The sequence below is a fragment of the Gobius niger genome (genome assembly GCF_951799975.1).
Source record: "Gobius niger genome assembly, chromosome: 21".
NCBI lineage: Eukaryota > Metazoa > Chordata > Actinopteri > Gobiiformes > Gobiidae > Gobius > Gobius niger.
In genome coordinates, this window is record NC_136872.1 from 11511812 (window position 1) to 11535551 (window position 23740).

Below are 23740 nucleotides of genomic sequence, written 5' to 3' on the forward strand. Positions count from 1 at the left end.
CATCCAGTGTTTATGAACTCCTGCTGGGATATCCCACAGCTGTAGGACCAGCATGTATTACGTGTATTTCTACTCATGAGCAAATGACTCACCCGTGCTTTTCTCTTTTTTTCGTCTGAACGATTCAAGTTTTCAAGTTGGCAAATTGTCAGTTCCTCCCACGTATCCGTCCCCGCTCCCTCATGAAGTATAAAGGTGTCAGGAGTCCCAGCAGACTCAAACGTCTGGATAAGACACAGACACACGGACCACAGGAAAATGTGTGCGGAACTTGAGTGCGCAATTTGTTACCTGACCTACAACGCAGGCCGGCGGTGTCCCCGGGAGCTCCAGTGTAAACACACGTTTTGTGAGAGCTGTCTGCTGGCGCTGTCCCGGACTCTGGCGCTCACCGAGGCGCACCACGGTCCGGACAGGGCAATAGTCTGCCCGCTGTGCCGACACGTCACCTCCATCTCCTCCGAGGACAAGATCCGAGCGGAGCTGAGAGTGGACGAGAGCGCCATGGAACAGCTGCTGGTGACCGGGGTCCTGCTGGAGACGGAGGAGGCGGAACCGGAGGAGCCAGAGGAGCCAGAGGGCAGTCAAGACACAGACGTGGACGGAACAGAGTCTGAGAGCGCAGCCGAGGACAGAGACCTGTCCGAGGGCAACAGCAGAGGCAGGCTTCGGCGGACTATGAAGAAAGTGTGGCACAAGATCAGCGGAAAGAATGCGCCGCAGAGGGAGGAAAATAACGTGACTGGTAAGTTTTTTGTTTTGTTCTTTTAAATAGCTTGTTCACGTTCAGGTCTAGATAAACTAAACTATTTATGTTTTGGATTGAATATTCCCCCAATTTAATCCCAAACACAAATAATATCCTACGTCGTTTTGTTTTCAGGCGCATATAGTAAATAGAAAATAAATAAATAAATGAATGAATTCTGATGTTTTTCTTCTTTCTACAGACTTGTCCAGCGATGACATGAGGAGCCTCGCCTTGATGGCCTGTTACATGTTCTGATATGCTCCACCACTTGACCCCCTGAACAATGTGATTGTGTGTATTCATTTATAGGTGTGCTGGACACACGACCCACCAAGCTAGCCCAAAGTCATACTACTGAATGAAATGACCTTTTTATGAGCCTATTATTTTATGATGTTAATATTATTTTTAATGTATTTTTTGTGTATGTATTTAAGAGAAAAAAATAAATGCTTGATAAAATATAACTGGTTGTTTTCATTTTTTTTTTAACAACACATAAGATACTGAACTGAAGAAACATAATAGTCCATTGCATACAGGAAGTGCTTGTAGACAGGTGAACAGCATATCCTCAATCACTAATCAGCAGCCGTGTGGAGTGGCTCTGTGACAGTCCGCTGCTGTGTTTTGGCTTTTGACAACTCACCTGGGAGACATGTTTCTCTTTTCAAGGTATTGCCACAAATATGTGTATATATTAAGATAAACTCATCCTACATCCGTGACAACATTCCCTTTGATTGCAGAGTGCTCTTTGCCTGGGCAGCTGTAGTGCCATTTATCCTGGATCTACATGCAGCAAAGGGTAAGCTTTGAAGCCTTACATCAGGGGTAGGCAAGTTTGTGTCATGGAGGGCCGATTTTCATCTTTGCCAAAACACCAGGGGCCGAACCTCACCATTGTAGCCGAAAGTAAAGAACTTTTGTCTGCAAATACCAATGTTTTACATCAGTAGTCCTTAAGTGGCTTCAGGACTCAACATTACCCCACGATGACAATCCGCGCCCCAAACAAAACTGTAATTTGTCATATATCATATAAAAGATTGTATTTTCCACACAAGTTTTTGTTGAACAAGACTGAAATTATGATCAAAACAACCCCAAAACAAACATTTGAACAAACTCTGTTAGTGTTCCCATGTAGTTGCAGATAGAACATATTGAATAAAAGTTCCCTTTAGACTCGCGACCCACTTTTGGGTCTAGAATCCCCGTTTTACATTAGGAAATGACCAAGTGGGATGTTCTGCCAGGACATTTTTAAAATACTGACACTATTTCTCACATTTTTAGGGTACTATAACAGGTATTTGCTTGCTTATTTGCATAATAATATTTCTCAAAATCATCTTGGGGGCAAGAGGTTCTGTGCTGGAGGGCCGGATTTGGCCCCCAGATGGAGTGGGCATGCGTCCTTAAGACTCTCTTCAAAGTTTCTAGATAAAGACTTTTTAAAGAACGTTTGCATAATGAAGTATGTGTATGTGTATGTGTATGTGTATGTGTATGTGTATGTGTATGTGTATGTGTATGTGTATGTGTATGTGTATGTGTATGTGTATGTGTATTAGATTTGTGACATTGGACCCGTTACAAATTAAACCATATCAGAATTGTACATTCCTAGTTACATGTAAACCATTTTACAAGAGATTTTGATTTCTTTACTTTTTAACTTGAATAACAACAACTAGAAAAGTATTGTTTTCTCTTTCTAAATGTAAAATTATTTGAGAGAGTGTAGGGGATTTCATAGAATTTTTGATGTGCCTATTGTAGAAATGAGACTGCAGAAACATGAGACCAGAAATGCAGTACAAGAATTTACAGGTGCTTGTTTCCAATTCGTGGGGAAGGGCCCACACCTGCTACTTGGTGGCACACGCTGTAATAAGTGTTTCTTTGATTTGAAGCAAAAATATTGAGGCGGTTGCGCCAGCTTCAATTCAAAGAAACACTTATTACAGTGTGTGCCACCACTTGAAACAACAGATAGAGGAGACTGGGGCTATTTGTCACACGGGGTAAATTGTCACATTACTTTTTATAGCCACACTAGAGAGTGCTGTCCGCTGGGACTGATATATAATATGTGTATTCCTCTTCTCTTCCAATAATCATTCTCTCATTTGGACTGAAGACATGAGGACAAGGCACGTTTGACTTGTTTTTATGCCTTTTCCCAAACTTTAATGTCTGGGTTAATTTTGTAGTGAGAGCTTTTCTTTATGTAGTGCCTTAAACAATAGACACTGATCTGAAAGACACAGATGCTAGCTTCAATTTGAGCCATTTTAGCGCTAACATGCTTAATCGGTTTCTTAGCTAGCTTACATTGTTGGTAAAGTGGACACTCAGGGCTATTTGTCACAAAAACTGAGGGGTCGTTTGTCACATGGGTTATAACATGGTGGGACATTTTTTTTCTTTTGTGTCTAAAATGTTTTTCTGATGACTTTATTTTAACATTAGCTTTTATAGAGGCCGTTTTAGTGAATTTGTACATTTTACACCTCATAAAGCATTTTGCAAAAAAATCAACAGTTGGTTTAAAAGAGTGTTATGAACACATGTGGCTTGGCATTGCGACTGCTTTCAAACATATTTTGTCCTTTTATCAGTTTATCAAATTTCAAGTTAACATCAAAAACTCCATTAAAAAAAATAGTGACAATCAACCCCGCGCCTTGTGACAACTTGCCCCACATATGGGGCACGTGGGGCATTTTGTTGTGTTTGACGGTTATTGCAATATGATAGAAAAAAGAGAGTGAGGTCTATTTCTTGTGGGATTTTCTGTTGATGAGCAGCGAACTCTAGAACAAAAAAAGTAGCCCCGGTCTCCACTACTTAATAACATTTGTTCATACTCCGAGGCATGACTGTCCCAAACGGCACCCCCAATGCTAATTTGTTTGCCAGCCCTTGTTGCCCTTGTTGTAACTGAACAGTAGAAATGATTTTGGTGTACCTGTTGTTCATGTTTTAACACTGTCTCCTTTGCTTGCATTATTTGTTTTTAAGCGTATCCCACTGATGCCCCGTTAGACAGTGGAGAGCAACCATTCTGGAGGTCACACAAGCGCCTCGGTCTGCTGTCTTCTTCTGGAGCAGGACGTCTGACCGAGAGCTGGAGGGATCAGGACCGAGATGCTCCACCAGTCCCTCATCATCAGCCAAATCTGCTCAGAAACGGGCACCCGGGTTACAGTCCAAACACCCAGCGCAACAAACAGCCAATGAGTCACGTTCGCAGAGGTCCACACTTGGGCGGAGCGATGCAAGCAGGCGGCACGTCCTCTCACTCACACTCACAGCTATCAGGAATGAATCATAACCCTTTCTTTCAAACGCAGAGCCAAAAGAGTAGACCGTCTGGCTTTGCTGCCTCTCACAATGGTAATTCCCAGCCCTGGCACCTCCCAGTCATGAGAAAATCTTCCCAACCGGAGAACCTCTTCCATCAAAGAAGCGCCTCACACGTTCATAAAGCGTATGAAAATGACCAGATTCCCAGAAGCGGCTCGTCAGCACCGCCTGAAAGCAGAAGTGAAGGCAAAATTGACTGGAAATCCCCTGAGAATCCCATGCCATTGAGGAGCAGTGGGTATTGGAGTTCGCAAGCCTATTCAAAGATGCATAGCAGTGGCAACCCAGAGATAAGCGCTGGGGCTGGTGCTGTAAATGCAAGAAAATATCCCTCTTTTTTAAATCAGGGGTCCTTTATTGTGGCATCAGTGAGCAGTAGCAAAGACTCAAGTGTTAACAAGCCGGAAAAACTGACATCAACCATCACACAGTTCTCCCATGGCGAGTTCCCACCAAACGGCAATGAGAAAACCAGCTACAAAAGAGTCCAGTCATCTCTTCTCCGGCATTCCCACACTTCAGATGCACCCAGAGGAGTGAACGCGCCAAACTCTCACCACGATGCTTATAAAGGCCTCGGTTTTGATCAACAAACGAGAGCGAACTTGAAAAGTGCTAATAGAGGCGATCATTCGTCGTCTGTTATTTTTAGGTCCCACAAAAACAGCCCTTTAATCCCTTATGACAACACCGACAGTGCTGTTAGAAATGCTCAAGATGCTGAAAGTGGGCAAGTCATTCCAAGTAATGAGAATGATAGAAGACTAAAGGAACGCGTCCATCTCAATAAAGGGCTTTTAAGTTGGTCGACTTCGAAGAAAAACAGCCAGTCCTCAATTAATGCCAAAGAGGCCAATTTTGAATCAAGCACTTACAGACTTGTACGTCCATCTAGGCTGCAAAAGTACAGTTTTCAGCAGAGGATCGCAACCAGCCCTTCAAGCCAAGAGCTTTCCAGACAGCCTACCCCTGAACTTTTCAATGCCACGACTCAGAAATCATCATCCGTTCAAGAATATGGACCTCAGAGTGCAGAAGATGTTAACGTTGAAAGACCTGGTGCTTTCGGCAATGCAGGACAAAATGAGCATAAACCACTTGCTGAGTCGGCAAACGGCACCGTCTCCCTGACTGGAGTCCAGCCCCGGGGGAACACGCAGGGGGAAGACGGTGTAGCCAAGGTTTTGCGATACGAAGCGCTCACTTATGATGATGTTATAGGAAGTGCGTCTTTTAGTAGTGTCACCCCTGCAAAAACAGTCCTAGATGAGAGCCAGTTTGAAAAGCCATTTCAATTAGAAGGGACTGGTGTGATGGAAAAGACTGTAAATTCAAGTCACGCGAATGGCACTGAGGAGAGTTCTGATGGTGGGAAAACATCCGATTTTCGAAAAGGAGAAGCGGAGACTGAATTAGGGATATCTGATGCGAGCGTGACTGAAAGGGAAAGTGAAGCCAAGCGCGTCCCTCATGGGTGGCTGTCTGATTCGGAAGAAAATATTGAGGGCGACAGTTTGTTGGAGCTGGATTATCTCCGCACATCGACTGGAAACGTCTCCTTCCAGTCCCTCAATCTCAGCCTGTAATTAATTGTATAAAAGCTATTACCAAAGCCTATTTTGTGCTATGAGATTTCCTCAGTGTGTGTTTTTTATGCACGAACCTAATACAAAAATGCACGATCCACTCAAGTAACTGATAGGCCTGCATACAGTGGTGGTGGGGGTATTGCCTTTAGGATACTCAAGTATGTTTTAGACTAGAGTAAAAGTAACAAAGCCATTTCTCATCAAGAGTGTAGATGAGGCATAATCTACCAAATTATTAGCCATCCTAATGGAAAATTTTAATGGATACTTAATTCTTTTATTCTTTATACTTTATTTAATACTTTTTTCTGAAATTTCCGGTATAAGTCGGTGGTATTGTAAAATTGTTTCTTACCTCTGTGTCTAAATCCCACTGGGCACATAGTCCTAGTACTGTATTTAGCCATACATGTCCTCCATAATTCATATCTGCTCCACAGCATTCTTCTCCACTGTTATGTCATGTGTCATGTGTATGTAGTGACCTCTGATCTCCATTGGCCCTGGGAGCAAAAGGAAGTTTAAAAAAAAAATCTTGAGATATGGGATGAGAAAACCCAACAAGGTCAAGGAGGGTCGCCCCGTTCCTCCACATCTGAACGATTTGCATAAAGTTATGTGAAGTACAAAAGCGGATGGAAGGTCACACTTGAGGCTTTTTATAAACTGATTGTATTCCCATTTCTTGCGTCCTAATTCCCAGACAGAGGCAGCCAAGTTCGTATGGCTCACGCACATTTTTTTTTATCCTGGACTTTAGTGTGCAAGTGGGAACTCGCCAGTGGCAAAATAAAAAGGCTATAATTTGTTGATAAAAATTCTCATTTGCATTTAGGACAGTGCCATAAAGGATACTCTGCTAGTCTCACCAGAACACTCACAGACCTGTGGCTGGTTGTCCGCTAGATGGCGCCTCTTGAGCATTTTCCAACGCCCTACACGTGCATGACCTTACGTACAAGATGTCACATGGTGCTGCAGGATTCTGATAACTTTCCTGCAAAAAAAAAAGACAAAATGTTCCCCTTGAATTCCCAAACGCGCAGAGTGGCCTATCACGTGCTTTATGTTCCCCCCCGGGCGTCGCGTTTCAGGGTCACTGGGTGCGAACTGGACCCGGATCACCAGCTTATTCACACGCCCTCACCCTTCACCTTTCCCCAGACGTTCACCTTTTTTAAGACCAACTATAGGCTATATGCGCTTGTACTTTGGTGCACATTCTCGGGACGTGCCATTCAGCTGAGCGCATTGTAGGCTGGATTAGCGTCACACATGGTCCAGGCTACTATAGTGGTGCTGCTACCTGTGGGAATAAAAGGCTTGAAAAGACCCTTATTATTGGAGGTAAAGTGATGCCTGGCGAGTGAATGGCGCGTCGTGTTTGGGCACGTTTTTCCTCAAAGTGCCCCGTTTTTCCGTCGCGCGTCTTTGTGTTGGTGAGGGTAAAGCGCATCTGTTACGCACACTCCCTGTTTTGCTTCTTTTTTGTGTGTGTGTGAAATGTGTAATATCTCCAAATGTGCGCGGTGTTCCAAGCGTGTGGCCCTGCCCCCTCCCTCCCTTTTGGTCCTACAGCGAAGAAAGGGGAATTCTGTACCATGTGTCTGTGGTTTTCAGGGAGCTCTCAAGGAAAATAGAGGCCCCCCAACACCGCGGCCAACCACTCCCCCTAAAAACACCCACCGACTCCCGCCCCCTTTCTTCTTCTTCCCCTTCTTGTTCTCAGACTCCCGCCATGTGGCATGCCTTTAACAACCTCCACACACGGTTTCACACAACTGAGGACTAATTTTGACAACTCCACAAATTAACTATTTGTTGGAAAAGGTGGGATGGTGTGAGGAAAGAGCCTGGTTGGGCATACATTAAAAGAATATATAGTCTGTCGCTGTGGCATTAGATGAACCACATGATCCCTGCTGTAGCCCAAAGTCTGCTGTATATTTGCCCTGAACCAACATGGAACGAGAAGCCAGTTCAGACCTTAATCCAGGAATCAAATTAGACCAGTGCGACCTACAGTAAAACACCTGTTGTAGTGCTTTCGTGGTTTATTGGGGGAAAAACAGTGAAATGTCTCAAATTGTTTGGATAGGGGCCAAGCCTAGAACACTCCATGACTTTGTTCAGTCACAGCAAAGCGTGAATTATTGGAGGAAGTCGTAGAGGAAGAATGGAATAGGCCCCGACATTCCCATTTCCCACATCTGCTAAGGGAGCAGGGAAAACCTATTTCCATCCTACAATCAGCAATCTTCCTGTGGTCTATTGTACACCACGGAGGAAGTCATAAAGGCAAGGAAGACTTCCTGTATTGTTGCCAACATGCTCATGTACAGTGTGCTCTCTAAGGCCAGGGATCAGAGATGTAAACATCATAAAACCAGCACTTTCACTGCTATAGGGCGGCCAAGACACACATCGCTCTGAGCAAATGCAGGGCATGTTGACCTTGGGATAAGCTGGAGTTTTAATAATGTCAACTTGGCTTTTATGGTCATCATCAATGGCGCTTATCTGACCAACTCAAATGACCTCATAGACCATTGTTTCCAAAAGTGTTGTAGGTTATATTCTCATATTGTGCAGTTGTGAGTTTATACTGACTCTGGAGAAGAGTTTAGTCAATCACACTGACAGGGAGCTCTAGTGTTATTGGACGATAAATCAAATGCAACAAACCTGCATAGAAGCAAAACAAAACTGCTTCTGAGGTCCTCAACTGTTGTACTAGATCTGTTTTCTCTGTAAACACTGGCTGTCCTTGAACTAAAAGGTGTGGTTACAAGAGTTTAAGCCTTGAACATCTTAACAATCTTTGTATAAAAATTGTTTTACAAGACATTTGATACCGTGTTTCTCCTCCTGCTCCAGAACTTCAAAGAGTTGAAAACAGCAAGAAAACAGACTGTGCAGGTGCTGCTTTTCATCTAATACTGTAAGTATCCATCTCAATTCTGAAGGACACACCTCGAAATGTATTCTTTGGAGCTGTCAAAGGGCCAGTGCAAGCCACACTCACACACATGTAGGGACAGCAGATGAGAAAAATCACCTATTAAAAAAGGATGATCTGACAAAACAAGACGAGATTTAGATTAACTGGACTAAAATTATACTTTTTTTGGCTTAAAGGACAGAAATGTATAGTTTGAAAACCTTACATATAATATTGTGATATATTTTGGTTGATGCCATGGGAGTACTGCATCAGCTGATATTACAGTAACAATAATCTGGCGTACATCCTTACTACCCCATGAACCCACTGTCCTCTCCGTGGCCCCCCTTGCTTCGCTCAGAGCGGTCACCACGACAACCGGAAAACAGCTGTGGGATGTCGCCGGTTTCCTTCAGTGCAGCGACGACTCCAGTCTCGTTGCGGGCACTTTTACTTACTTACTTTACCCACTGTAACATGTACGTATGTCACTGAAAACTAGAGGGTAGTGACAAATAACATTCACCCTAGTAGAATTTCAAATGCTGTGTCAGCTATTGTTGATAGTGAGTAGCATTTGGACAATTCAATACAAATAGTACAAAGAGTAATAATGGGGAGAGAAAGGAAAGGTTTAATAACGTAGCCCAGCAGATAAAATCATGTAATATGTGTGTAATGTCTAAGCCAGAACAACACCTATTTTAAATGTATTATTAAAGCATCAATGAATCTATAATTTTGCAAGATGTAAATGCATGCCACATCTTTAACACCAACAACTACAGTCATAAATGACGTCAGTGGTGGTGTTGCGACCATGGCTGAACAAGAATTATGTGCAGCAAAAAAAAATCAAGCAGACGAGTAACTATGGCATCCTGCCTCTCTACCCACTCCTGACCATGACAAAGCATTCCAGTTAAAAATAGCAGTCGTCAATCATAGCACAACAGTTTGAAGAACAGGCCTTGACTCACTGTTACTAAGTAAAAGATGTTAGACAAGGGTAGGGAATAGGAGCCATGTAAACACTATAGCGGGGTCAGACAGGCTTCGGTTTCCAGTTTAAAGCTGGAGTGTGTGTATGTGTCCGTGGGGAGGGCTTGGAGTATACAGGTGCAGCACAAACTATACTACGTGGGCGGATTCATGTCTAGTCATTTCAATCACATCCCACTGGTGTTGGGTTGCACGCTGCCATCTGCAAAACAGGCGAGCGTTATAGATACAATCTCCGTCCCATACATGTTAACTACAGAGGCCTTTTTTTTTTCAAGCCAGGGAGGGGACAGACTGTAAATAGAGTTAGTCAAAGTACCAGTAGTAATTAGCCAAGTTGGAAAGTGGCCAATAGAGGGTGCAGAGGAGATTATCACTCAGCACAAACGTGACGGGAAGAGTGGCTTTGAAGGTGACTATCAGACAGTCGGGCTTTTTCCACATTAGAGTGACATCTGTGTTGTGGTCAGAGCATAAAAGGGTGAAGCGCGATGACTTGTGTACAGTATGTGTGTGGGATACGGTGCAGATGTTGGCACACAGCGGCCCAGCTTGTAAAATTTTCCCCTCGACTAACTTCAGGAGTGCTTTTCTGTCAGTGTTTAATCATACTCCATCCATGTGTCCACGATAATGACAGGGCCACTTAAGAATTCAAAAGAAAATAAATGGAGAAAAGTCCTCATAACTACCGTATTACAGTGAAAGATCTAACACAAAACTAATGGGTTTATTCCCGCTCACAGAGAAGTAGGGGTGAGAACCTCTGGGTACCTCACGATTCAATACGATATGCGATACATGGCTCACGATTATCTCACGATACAGCGATACTGCGATAATCGATACATTGCACAAAAATAACCTACGATACATCCTGATTTAAAAAAAAACACCTTAATTTTAACATACCACATATGATTCATCATTTACATTTCTTGTCATGTGCTTTGTACCCCTTTTTCTGTGTGTATAAATGATCCCTGACTTGCACACTGAAAATGGGTCTATAGAGCTGTCAGTGGCTTCATTTTCATTTAAATAAACAAGAAAACACAGTCCTATTTAAAAAGTAATAAATCAACCCCAAATTAATCTTATATATGAATATGAAAACTATCATTAAAAGTAATTTATTTGCGTGACAGTGTTTGGTCCAAGTGCTTAAAACTAGTGTTGCCCCCTGCTGTCCTGACTGAATTCTTTATCACTGTTGGCCTCTATTGACTGAGAAAACATTTACTCATTAATAACATACTCATTAATATGCATGACGTCGCTCATTAATATGCATACCGTCATCAAAAGTATCTATTGGTATCGTATCATCCCACAAAATATCACGATATATCGGAAAATCGATATATTGTTACTGCTACAGAGAAGGCTAAGTACTTTGTGTTATTTTTTGTTAAGTTAAGTTAACCATAAACCAGGCTAATTCTACCATATAATTGTCCTCCTCAATATTAAACAATGAGCTCTTTGGGAAGAGCTCATTGCTAAAAGATTATTAGTTGCTGACAAAGCCCCGTGAGGTGAGACGTCAACACTAAAAATCTCCACTGCAGATAAACCTTTGTCTACAACGTAAACCTCCTGTATAACAAAGAGCTTACACTCCTTTGTAAAGTTATGTCACATGAAGCCACGTATTGCATCACTGACAAAGGAAATACAAGAAAAAAAACATGACTAGTTTTTGAATGCGTTCTTTTAGTCAGATTTTTTTTTCCAAGTAACAGAACTGTCTCTACATCAATGGCAAAATCGTACATCATTCCCATTCTGTACCGTCCCTCAAGAGAACAAATGAGTAAAACATGAGCAGCACATCTCTGCGTATTGTATAAATGTCTGTGAATGCACCAAGATGAAATTCAAACAGCCACTTTTCACCACAGTTGCCTGAGCTTGAGTAATGATATGTTACAATGAAGCTGCAAATTAGAACACGTTTCATAACTAAAAATATTTCATTGGCTGACACATTTCTTTAGTTGTTATACATTTTTTTCTTTTAAATATCCAAGAATCATGTGCTGGTCTGCAAAAACGTGTATATAGTTTTGAAATTGTCCCGTCTGTCTGTATTAGTAATTAGGTTCGCCAAATGCGCAGCGCAGAATAAAGCTGCTTTGTTTTACACTAGTCCCAGTCATGTGACCAGGAAGTTCCAGACAAGCACATGAGTACTACGTGGAACTAGACAGGCAAATAGTACTTTTTGTTTGCACTGTGGCTTTTTCTTTCTTTTCAACTGAATCCTCAAAGTCGTATGAAAATTCAAGGTTAAAGCATACGCAAGTCTTCACAATGACCTTTATCACAACGCCACAGAAGCAGACCGCGAGATATGTCACAGCTCTTCCCTCCTCAGTCCAAATGGAGAAAAAACAAAACACAGGATCACAAAAGATAACATTATTTAAACAAAACAAAGCAAGTACATCCACATTTGAGAGCTGAATGTTGCCTCTTGAGGTTGCAGTTGGACAAAACAAATCACTTAAGTCTTTTTTTTTGTCTCAATGTTGTGATTTGGCGCAGACAGCTCAGCGATGAAGTCCTCAAACACAAAAATATTGGCCATAACTCGTCCAATAAGGGCCAAATCTGTCAATCAAAACTTTACAAAGATCACAATGGACAAACACATTTGTAATGACATCTGTACAGCAAAAATAGACACAAAAATAGACATACGGTAATATATTTTGCTTGGACAGCCCTAACAGTGCTAGCTGCTAAGAAGGGGCAGAGACCGACAGACAGGCACTTAAGTGCTGCTGCAAAGAGCAGAATAAAATAAGAGCCAAGCATGAGAAAGGGGCAGCAAACAAGACCAATTTTCAGAAATGTTGAGTTTTTGGTGAAACAAGTTGAAATACCTTGAAAATAGCTTAAAAAAAAAAATGATAGTGCTGTTTTTGTAAATGAATTGGTTCTGCTGAGCCCTTACATGTGCTGTGATAGTGTGCTTAACGCTTAAACGTACAAATGCTGGCCTCGGCACAGCTAGCATTAACATGGCTATTGATAGGGTCTATCCTGGGCTGTATGTACCGCATGTTGTTTAGCATCCTGAGACGAAGAGGATTAAGTGAGACACAAGTGTCTGGAGCTAATAGCGCTAATGGGATTGCTTGGCTCTGTATCAGGGGTCTCACACGGAGCTGCTGTCAGCAGGACAGTGAATTCACATGCTGCCATGAAGAGAATAAGTGCCTTTTGTTTAAAAATATATTGCGCATGGCTCCGTTGTATTTTGACTAGAAACAGAAGAAACTAAAAAGTAGAAAAAGTAAGCCGTATTGAACAGACGCTCGCTGCTATGAAGTGTTGTACACAAAATGCCAACAGGCAATGCTTGTACCATTGTAAATTTATGTTTTGAGCAGCACATTTTTCTACATGAAACCAAAGCATAAGTCAAGGCTAGTGGGGGGGTTTGTAAAATAGCTACGGTCTGAAACGAGGCACTTTTGAGCTGATATATATATAATTCTATATATTTTACATACAACTATATTCTTCCACCATTGTACTCTTTACAATTATTGTTTCAGAAATAAAACACTGATCTTTACATCTTTTGTACCATTCTGTGTTTGGCGTTCACTGACGGAATGAGAGCAGCAACATATTAGGTTGAATGTCATTTGGCACACACACACGTGTTGGTTTTCACAACCAACAAGAAGAAAATCCATCAGTCTGTCAAAGTGCTCGAGGGGTGTATCCTTTTGCAGCTACTCTCTTGTGATTGGGCGGCCGACAGGAACAGGCAGGGCCTCCACAGCTCTTTGAGTAGTACCAGATTGTTTCCACAAGCATGACGCTATGACATCAGCACTCTGCAGAGAAAATAAAAGATTTGGTTAGCATCAATGTAAACAATAACTTAGATATGACCAAGAAGTAAATATTATGGCATGGAGGCGCACTATCATACGTGATAGTAACATATCTGTGAGGGCTTATCGTCTTGGGTACGCTGTGACCATTTAAGTATATCATGAATTCATGATACAAATAAACGTTCTGAAAAAGGCTTTAAAATTCAGAAGGAGGAAAGTGATAAACGTAGAGAGAAGACGCCTATATCACTGCAAGCTAAAGTCATGTGCCTCCACCGAGGAGGCAAGATAAAATGTGGCGGTTTTCACCCAACATTTGCGAACACTCAGGTATGTGAAGAATGTCCCTGATAGAGTATAAAGGAGTGCAAAAGCCACAGAAAGTATTTTGGAGGCAAACCCTAGAGTTTGGCATGATTTAAAAAGGTTTTGTTCTTTTTCTTTAAACACTCTCAATTGCTAATGTTCCGAGATCCATGTGAGATCCCTTTTCATTTGTCTCTGTATCAAATATATTCATTTATTGCTCTAAAATGCTCTTAAAAGTCTGGGTAATGGTTTATGATGGGTAATTTGAGCACTATAGTGTAGCTTATTATCCATGTGTGGCCATGGCACAAGCAAAATATGCTAAGCCCTGCATTTTCAAATAAATCTTGACAGCTTTTACTACATCCATAATCCCTCAGAAAGCAGCAATGTGTGTGGCTCTGAAAACGTCTGAAAATGTTAAACTACCTTAAACAGAACGCACGTGTGCATTTTACTGGAAGGTAATTAGAGTGCACTCAGGGCCAGATCATGACTAAATTAGAGCTGGTCTCCAGCTCTTTTAACTGGGTTACAGTTTGTCAGGAGTCATGACTCATCGCAAAGGCACTTTGGTCGCTGCTGCCAGAACATCCACTGAAGACCGTGAGCTCCAGAACAGCGTCTCTTTCCCTAAAATTTCCCCGCTTTGCTCGACTCTCTAATTGTACGGGGGCACTCTATATTTACGTCCCCTCCCTCCCCTCCTTCAGCTCTCTCCGCTTCTGTCTTCTTCCTGGTGCAGTGGGCTATATTTAGCCCGCCCCAGCACAGACGGTGCCCGCCAGCCGACCAAGCTGTGACAACCCAAAGCTGCGAGAAGCGGCCCGTTTTCAGGATGCTCCCACTCCGAAACAGCAACATAAACAATCAACATTGACCTCAAGAGTCAGTCTGCAGCCGGGAAAACCTCACACGAGACAATGTAAATCAGGCAAGATTACTCCAAATGATAATGATTGTGACCTTTCCACAACAGACTGAAGAAACACAGGGGAATCACTCTTCTGCAACGCACTTCCTAACATTTTTACAACAGAGGAAATGTTTACTCCCCAGGCCACTTAATCAGATCTGAACTTCTTATTTTTCCCCAATGCATCCTCCCTCTGTGGTTTACCCATCCGTCTCACTGCGACTGGGAGCTAATCGATGCAGCGATGATGGTGGCTGCGGGAGAGCGCCGTTTCGCTCCCAGGCTGTTTCAATCAAGAGGGAGAGGTTAGACGAGGCCGTGTTCCTCCGCGTAGAGAGTGAGTTGTAATTAGGAGAGTCTGGGTCTGTGTCTATTGTGATGTCTCAATAAGAGAGCTGTGGAAAATTAAAAGCCGCCGTGTTGCCAGTCTGTAAATCTACTGTGCGGCACTGTCATTTCAGCGCTGTCTGGTCTGTGAAAGGTACAGAGGTGGTTTGCAGCAATGTGAGTCATGGAGGGCACTTGTAAGAACTTTCCTCTTTGCTCAAAGAAGAAAAAAACATTACTGTAAATGGAGATAATGGTGAAGAAAAAAAAGGTCAAAGGTCCAGTTCTCGGGTCACTCAATTCTCAACAGTCAAAATGTGGGCTCTTTTTGTCTAAAAATGTGTTACCATCGATTCCTATAGATTATTAAGGCATTATTACCTGTAAATGTCCCCCTCTTTTCATGATAGTCGTCATTTGGCCATACGTCAACACTGTTATTATACCTAATGCCATTTAAGCGTCCATTCAGTGCTAATAGATGGGTATTAGGTGCAATGGCGCAACATGAGCTGGCATTCAGCTTCACGACAGCTGTATATACAAGGGTTGCCAACCCTAACCACCACGGTAGCTCCTGTGTCACCTCATTTTATTTCCCCCATCGACGCCAGGAAGTCTGTTGGTCATAAAGATGAAGTGCCGTCAAATGACCACATAGCATGCATGTAATTTCGCGGGATTATGTTTTGCGAGTTGTGAATATGGCGCAGATGGAGATGACGAAAAGGGTTCAAGTCTCCGAATGAGTCCGTGGGTTTCAAACACTTGCCTCTCGTGAGCTTCAAAAGGAAACGAGGAAGGAGGGCAGCCGCTTTTATGTGGATGCAGCAGCTGTAGTGAGAGCGGCAACAATTCATCATCAGCAAAATAAATGTGTCAACTGAAAAAGCTATTGGTGGTGAACAATGGCTTTCATGCTTCAGGGTAGTTTGTTTAGAATAATCTGGCAATCATGCACCAGATTAATGGGAAATGAAACAATTGCTCATGTTTAGACTCAAGTTGTGACCCAAGGGACAAAAAGAGTAACATCACACACCTTGACCGAGTGCGTGACAGGTTAAACAACTCATTCAATTCACAAGAACGGATTAACACCCCCAAACAAACAAACTTTTCCTTGGTTCAACATTTGTGTGATGTAAACTATTTCACTTCCTCATTGAGAATGTACACAGGATGTGAAGTCATGCTTTGGACAAAATAAGATTTTTGTTTTATTCTGTCCTCCAAACACTACCGCCTCTTTAGATATCACGTGCTATGCCATCAGAAAACTTGTGAAAAGCAAAAAACATATTTTACCCTCTATATGAGGATTCCAAGTGTTTTTTTCTATTTTCCTGAAAAATGTAAAATACAGCTTGGACGATTATCATAAGCGGTAAATTTATCACTTACAACCATACTGTACATGAAGGTCATGAGTGAGTTCCTCTTCCTCTGTTACTTAAAGAAGAGATAAGTTACTTGTTTACCTTAATAAACCCTTTTCATAGTCCCTCTGGGGGTAATACAAGCTGGGGATGAATGGGGGGTCTTTCATCTCCCCCTGGTGTCTCTGTCCAGAAAACCACCCTTGCAACTTTCCCTGCACCGGGTCGGAGGTACAATACATACTAATGGAATCACAAAGAAGAAGCTAACAGGCTAACGAGCAAAGCTAACTTTACCAGTATTAACAGCCAAGTTTGAGAGAAGAAAATGATCTCCATTGTGTAATTGAGTTGTGGCACAATGTACAATATCCCTCTCAGTGTCAGTGTAGTATTTACTCTCACGGACAATTAATGAGTAAAAAAAAACGCAACATGCTACGACACCTGCCGTGGTGCCTATGGCCTCTGGGGGCATGAGTTACTGCTTTAATAAAAAGTTCTTTTCACTTTTCTTCAAAAAAATGCCTCTTCAGTGATGTAAAACTACAATCAGTACCACTAGCAATGTCCCCTCAAACCATGCAATAATAGAGAACATGGAAATCATTCCTATGCACCTATATATAAATACCTATAACCAGCATTATGGATCTTCACCTGAATAAATGGAACACTTTTCGTTGATTAGGTTGCAAAAAAAATCATACATGTAACGCCAACTCCTACAAACTGAATGATATGAAACAGTGGACTAAATAAAAGATTTTCTGCAAACGCTGTACTTCCAACTTCTATTGTCTGGAGAAGTGCAATTCTCTCGCTGCTGAATACAATGAGGCCACTCTTTAATATATTTTTAAACAGGCTCTCGGTTATTTTTGGAAACTGTAAAATTATGACCGCTTTTGAAGAGACTAGGGCAAGGGAAGTGTAGGAATGTACTTCAATGTATCAAAAAAAAAAAAAAAAAAACCTGTCACTGAAATGAAGATCTTGCCAAATAGCATTTTCTTTTCTTCTTATTGAGCGCTTGTTCTTGTTCTCGGAATCAAAGCAAATCCTTTAATACAACTAAAACAACCATCTCTCTCTGGCTTAAGCTCATGTGAAGAACACACAAGGCCACTTTTCTTAATGCCGAGCAGTACATTTCCATACATTACTCTGCACTCTCTGCCAGTGCAGTGACTCGGGATTGGAAAAGGCGGGGTGCGGCACATAGTTGCTCTGAATGCATACTGCTCTTTCACACAAGCTCTGTCCCACTTTTAACCTCGCGGCTGTCAATCAAAGCTGCAGCAGATGAAACAGCATGGTGCCCGCGTTTTATCTAGGCAATATATACAATCTGAGCCGCCGGCGCGCTGAAGAGGCACACTTACAGATGAAAAACACCCACATGTGCAAACAAGCGAGTGACGGGGCGTTATGAAATATCAAGGGAGAGAGGTGGAGACAAAGCCGTTTTCACATCACGCACTAAAAGGTTATTAATGTGGCGGCTTTTGTGTCATTTTTAAATGACTGTCAAATGAAACTAAAGAGGCTCAAGGAGAGTATTATTCTGCAAAGCTGCGCTGGGAATTACCGAGTGGGAGTGATGGGGAATGGAATGGGACAGGAAGAGATGGGGCACAGTGCTGAGTTTGGGAAAACAGAGGGGGAAAAATGCATTTGCAGCTTCCCACAGCACATCCGAGTTGTTACGTCATACGCATGGCCTTTTACTATCATGACAAGATGCAGCCACAACAGCCTTTACATACCTGGCAGTCAACAGGTGGTAAACACAGCCTGGAACTAAGGCTTGGGGACAATTAGGAAGAGGCAGGTAAATTATGGTCATGCTTTCGAACAGCGAGAGAGAAAATTGCCTTCAGTAATTGGTCTATAGATAACCAGACAAAATGCCTTGTTGTCTGAACATGGAGAAATCTAATTTGAAGAGGCGAAATGAAGAGGTTTTATAAATTAAAGAACATGTGTGACTGAGAAAAGCGTTTGTGAGGGCAGAAACAGACATATTGAGCAAACTAAATACTAAATGTTTCAATGAAAAAATAATGTGCAGTTAATCGTGATCTTAAATGCATTGTGGCCTTCAAGGGACTGCAGTTGTACTTAATGGGTCAAGTATAACATTACATAGAACAATAGGCACTTCAGGAAAATGTTCAACTACTTTATTGCTTTCTGTATCTATTTAAGTGGTTGTAAATGGAGCTCCTAAACATGGGCGCTCTTGTGTAACAGAAACTGGCTACTGTACTGAAATGTGACATGGGACGTCCTGTCCCTGGGCAGACTACAAACAGTTTAAGACAACGGGACCAAAGAGTTTTGGCCAATGCTTTCTCATTCATTCAGCCTCCGTCATTGTTTGTGACCACTGACCGCTCCTGTCGCTTGACCCATTCTGCCGCGTCCTGCCAAAGCGAGGACCTCCGCAGAGACTGAGGTGATATATGGAGAGGAGAAGGGCTAGAAGTGGATCGGGCTCTCTCAGACGTGAGCACACCGATGTAACACAAGACGCTGTTGCACCAAGAGTTAGCCAACTGTGTGACACTTGTCTCTGATCTTCATACTCCAGATAACAACAGTCACAGGGACATTTCATCAGAGCAGAACTAGGGCAGTGAGTTTCTGGGGTTGGCGCTGTAACGGCTCATTTGCATATGCATACAAGCTCAAACCAAAAATGTTGTGTAAGCACATCGTATGCTTTCATTATTTGACAGACAAGTAAATGACAGGTCCACTCTGAACAAACTCTAAAGTCCGGCCGGGGACAGGGTTCGACACGGTGCCGTTTACATTTGGAAATCTGTCCCATGTGTGGAAACGTCCGCCAGAGCTGGGTTCACGGTGTGCCCCCCCCAGTCCGAAGATGAACTGTGTAATTATTAATAGAAACGCCTTCGCCCCTCACTAGCTGGAGGTTGCCCCATCATATTAACTTGCTAAATATCACTTGCATAACTAAGCCGCAGTGCATGCAGAGGGGGTCGTATGGTATGGTATGGATGCGCAAATAGTGAGATTGATAGCAAAGGATTCCTCAGACGTTGGTTGCTGCGAGTGTGTGCGAAGACCGACTCTGTGTGGGCAGACAGGGGAGAGACTTGGCCCAACGCGCACCACAAATATTTATCTACAAACCTTCTGGAGGCTCCTAGCGACGCTTTTTTCACCTTCGCTTTGTCGCCAAAGGAGGAGGAAAAATATCAGGGAAGAATCCTTGACCCCGACGCTGGGTACTTTCTGCCCACTTTCCCCCATTCTTTGTCAGCACACCGTCTACTTTTGGTCTGGACCGCTTCACTCCTCATGTTAAGCCTTTTATAGCGAGCTGCAGATGAAATATTGACTGAGAGAAGTGGGAGCTGAAGTGAGCAAGAAGTTGAGCATGCCATTAGAATGAGATATTGCAAAGGAAACAAATGTGCTGTTCAAAATAACACTTTGTAAAGACAATTTATTTAAGAGTGTGTGCGCAGAATACTTCCACAAATGAATGAATCAACCCTAGAAGCTGACGACTAATTTAAGAAATTGGACAAAATGGCTTGCACAACAGACGCATGCCACATATTGTACTTTTCACCACCCACCCTTCCAGATGGCCAGCCTTTGTCATGCTTTGAGTTGAATGACAGGTGGGTTTCAGCCATTCACAATGGAGTGTGAACTCTCAGAGGAGGAAGATATAGTGTAGTAAACATGAGTGGGGATATTTGTCATATCGCCCACCCATCTCTTAGGAAGAAATCTAGGGCAGTGAATTTCTGGGTTGGTGCTTTAATGATTAATTTGCATATTCATACCAACTCAAATCTTAAAATATTTTGCCACTAGAATTCATACGAGCACATCTTCCGATTTCAATATTAAATGGACAAAAAAATACAAAATCCTCATCAGACTTTAAAGCAGTACTAAGTAACGTTTACCTTAATAAATCCTCTTCGTAGTCCCTCTGGGGGTAATACAAATGTTAATGGGAGGAATGGGGGGTCTTTCATCTCCCCAGGGGTCTCTGGCCAGAAAACCACAATTGCAACTTCGCCGCATACAGGTCGGAACCACCAATACATACTAATAGACTCACGAAGAAGAAGCCAACAGGCTAACGGGCAAAGCTTAATGCGGGCTAGCATTACTTAAACAGTATTTACAGCCAAGTGAAAAAAATTATCTCCATTGTGCAATCATGGCTCAATAACAGGGCACACTGGTCTCGCTGGTGAGTCAGCCCAACAAGATGTTTACCAACAGGTTCATCCTCAGTGAGGCGACGGCGTTGGTTTCTTACACATTACTAGACCTCAGCACACTGCCGTCCGCGTTGATTAACCAACACATGTTTCACTGCAGTGACTTTCTCTGTGGCACGAGCGCCAATCAGATCCCTGAAACCAGCAGCCCGATGACGCATCCTGTATGTTCCATGTGATGTTTGTACGAGCGGAGGAGCCATTCTTATTCACATTCATGAGGAGTCGAATGCAATAGGATCACGCTGTGGCTACACATGCAGATGATGTTTACGAAAAGGAAAAAAAAAAAGACATGTTCAATATAAATCTTGTCACGTTCATATTAGCTGCTCGGCCACTGCTCCTGAATACAAGTCACGTCGTTAAACCAGCTCTCTGCCGTGGGTCTCTATGCCACATGTTGCTTGTCCACTCCACCACAGCCTCTCCCTCGATATCAAATCTGATGTTTGTTCTTCACCAGGTTGGAGTAATGGGTAAACAAGGCTGTTGGGCATCTTTCATTTCCTCTCTTCACAGGCTGCTACGGGAACATTGTGTTAATCGAAGTAGAGGTTGTAATTGTGGATGTCTGAGATGGACTATAGTGAGAGAGCGATGTAATAACAAGAACATACAGCAGGTTCAGTGCAGCAAGCAGCAAATAGCCTATCGTATGTTCCCAAACATGGTCTTAACAATGACACTCCAATTAATTGTGTTATAATAATAATCATTCCCTTCTTAAAGCCACAATTTTGAAAATGTACTACCATACTTTAACCCCACTGCATTTGTCTACTCCTCTACAGTTCCACAAAGGCTCCGAAATAAAAAAATTATAATTCGTAGCGTATTATTTAAACTGATTGGACTTTCTACTTTGAATACGTAAGTATTTACAACAGCAAATACTACAGTAATAATTTGACTGAACAACCTTGTATTGGGGTAAAGTTTGACCTGTAATATCTGTACTCAAGTAATGGAATCAGTACTTTGACCACCACTGGACACAGAAACATATCAAATGTAATGTTCTCCAGTGTGGCAAAGAACAAGGAGAATTCTGGAATTTTATCAAAAAGTTACTTTTTCAAAGATCATGCCAACAGGCTAGAGAAAAGTACCAAAGCTGAACCATTGCCACGTGTAAAAAAAAGTCCCGATAAAAGCATATGTGCCATAAAACGTTCTTGTTGACACCTCTATAGGTACAAGCTTATGCACATCATTAACACACAATTAGCTGCCAAATGTTGCATTAAGCCCGATTCTGTTGGAGAGGCTGTGGTTTCCGCATCATTTAGAGTTGGCACTTAAAAAAGAACATGCCGCTTCCGTGGCAGAACAACAAACCCCGGCACACTGGCTCGACTACGGCTGATTTTTGGAATGCTCATTAAAACAAGCCACATAAAATGAAGGACTTTAATCTGTAATGATGTTCACATTTGGTTTCACCCCCATCGTCCGACAGCATCTGACTCTCAGCTGATCAGGGCACAATGTAATCCCTGTTGCTGATGCTGCTAAATGTCCCGGGCACCCTTTAGCTGAGCCAGACCAATGTGCAGAAAAAACGATCCATCACATTTCAACAGGGAAGTCGCACATACACACACGCACACACTCACAAAAAACACATCCATTTGTATTTCCTACAAAGATCAACGACGTGAATCCCAATCCATGTCTGAATGACAAAAACTTGATTCAGCCTGATTGCCATGAGTAACAAGCCTCGATGAAATCATTAGTAATTACTGTTGCAGGATACCTATAGTTTGTGGAAAAATAAATGTCTGCATATAAAATAAATGTTTTCTTAGGTTATAGCAGTACTGCAGAACTAGATGGGGCCGCAATCATTAAAATCTCTAAAGAAAAACATCAATTGTACTTAAACGGGAACACTATTTCCACACATCCTGTTCCCGAATGCGATTTAATAAAGGAAATTCTCCAAAGCGCAGGAAGCTGTTAGCTTTGCCGTTTAGCGCTGGTTATGTTGCTGACGCGGGGTGACGTCGAGGTGAGGCTGCAGTCTAAAGGCTAATGACCGTTTTCAGGCCAATAATGGCAGCGCTGAGCAAACATGGTCATGATTCGATGTAGTTACATAAGGCCACATGGGAGCCTGTGTGTACCTCACCATTTCTCCGCAAATCAAGAAAAAGCACCGGTTAAGAGGGCAGATTGTATTTGTATTGGCCAAGTTGGCTAAAGTTGTTGCCTTGACAAGGTTAGGTAACTAAAATATATGGGCCATGTGTGTTTAGGCTATAGGTTTCCCTTGGGCAGTGGGTGTTATGTAACACGTCTGTAGTTGAAAGATGGCCCCAACTGCCTCATGATCTTCATAGAGGCTCATTTGAAACACCAATAGTTGTAATTCAGGGGAAAGTTCTTAAAAGCTCTTGGTAGTGTGATCATTTTAACTGTTGCCTGTGGACTGATGCTACTTTGAAAAAAATGCTACTTTCAAAAATCAAAAATCAAAGAACAACCCTTTAACCTCTGTTATATAATTATGAAAAGCTGGAGGTCAGTGACACCAGGGTCAGCAAACAGTAGGATTCCTTATGATAAAAGTGCATTAATGTTGACTTTTACATAAGAACTTGTTGCTTAACATTTGATAACAGCACAGTATTTACATTTTTCAAGACCTTACCTTGAAATCAGGATAGATATTTGAGCAAAAGTACCACAACTTCCCACTAATATTGAATCTGCAAATCTTCCTCCTCCTAGCCAAATTTCCCCAGTAATTTTCAGGCCAAATTGAGGATTTTGCTGCATATTCAGGTATTGCTGGTTCTGTCCTCAGTCTACGAGAAGGTTAGTTAAAGCAAAAGTAACATTTTGTCCAAATCATCTCTAGGAAGTGTTTTTTGGGGGGGGGGACATTTTCACCCCAAAAAATAAAATGATGCAAGGAGACAATTTCAATTTAAACCTTTTAGACATCCAAATTGATTGATGTTAAAAACCATCACCAATTCTTTTCTGTTGCTGATCGC

General features: G+C 42.3%; 2 protein-coding genes across 2 annotated transcripts in view; one reads left to right on the plus strand and one right to left on the minus strand.

The window, feature by feature from the left end:
• The first annotated feature begins 208 nt into the window (after positions 1-208).
• On the plus strand, positions 209-1070 carry LOC306981143 (uncharacterized protein). Its single transcript, XM_079580698.1, has 2 exons — positions 209-745; positions 951-1070. The coding sequence occupies exons 1-2, from the start codon at positions 259-261 to the stop codon at positions 1004-1006; spliced, it is 543 nt and encodes a 180-aa protein (XP_079436824.1). The 5' UTR covers positions 209-258; the 3' UTR covers positions 1007-1070.
• Positions 1071-11377: 10307 nt separating this feature from the next.
• LOC306980356 (insulin receptor substrate 1-B) overlaps positions 11378-23740 on the minus strand; it is a 39725-nt gene continuing 27362 nt past the window's right edge. The window contains exon 4 of the mRNA XM_079579704.1: positions 11378-13518. Within this exon, the coding sequence (XP_079435830.1) occupies positions 13511-13518 (8 nt within the window). The 3' untranslated portion in view covers positions 11378-13510. The remainder of the gene's footprint in view (positions 13519-23740) is intronic.

Coding starts and splice junctions, on each gene's coding strand:
- LOC306981143 (XM_079580698.1), top strand. CDS start 259: ATGTGTGCGGAACTTGAGTGCGCAATTTGTTACCTGACCTACAACGCA. Junction 746..950: donor GGAGGAAAATAACGTGACTG/GTAAGTTTTTTG, acceptor TTCTTTCTACAG/ACTTGTCCAGCGATGACATG.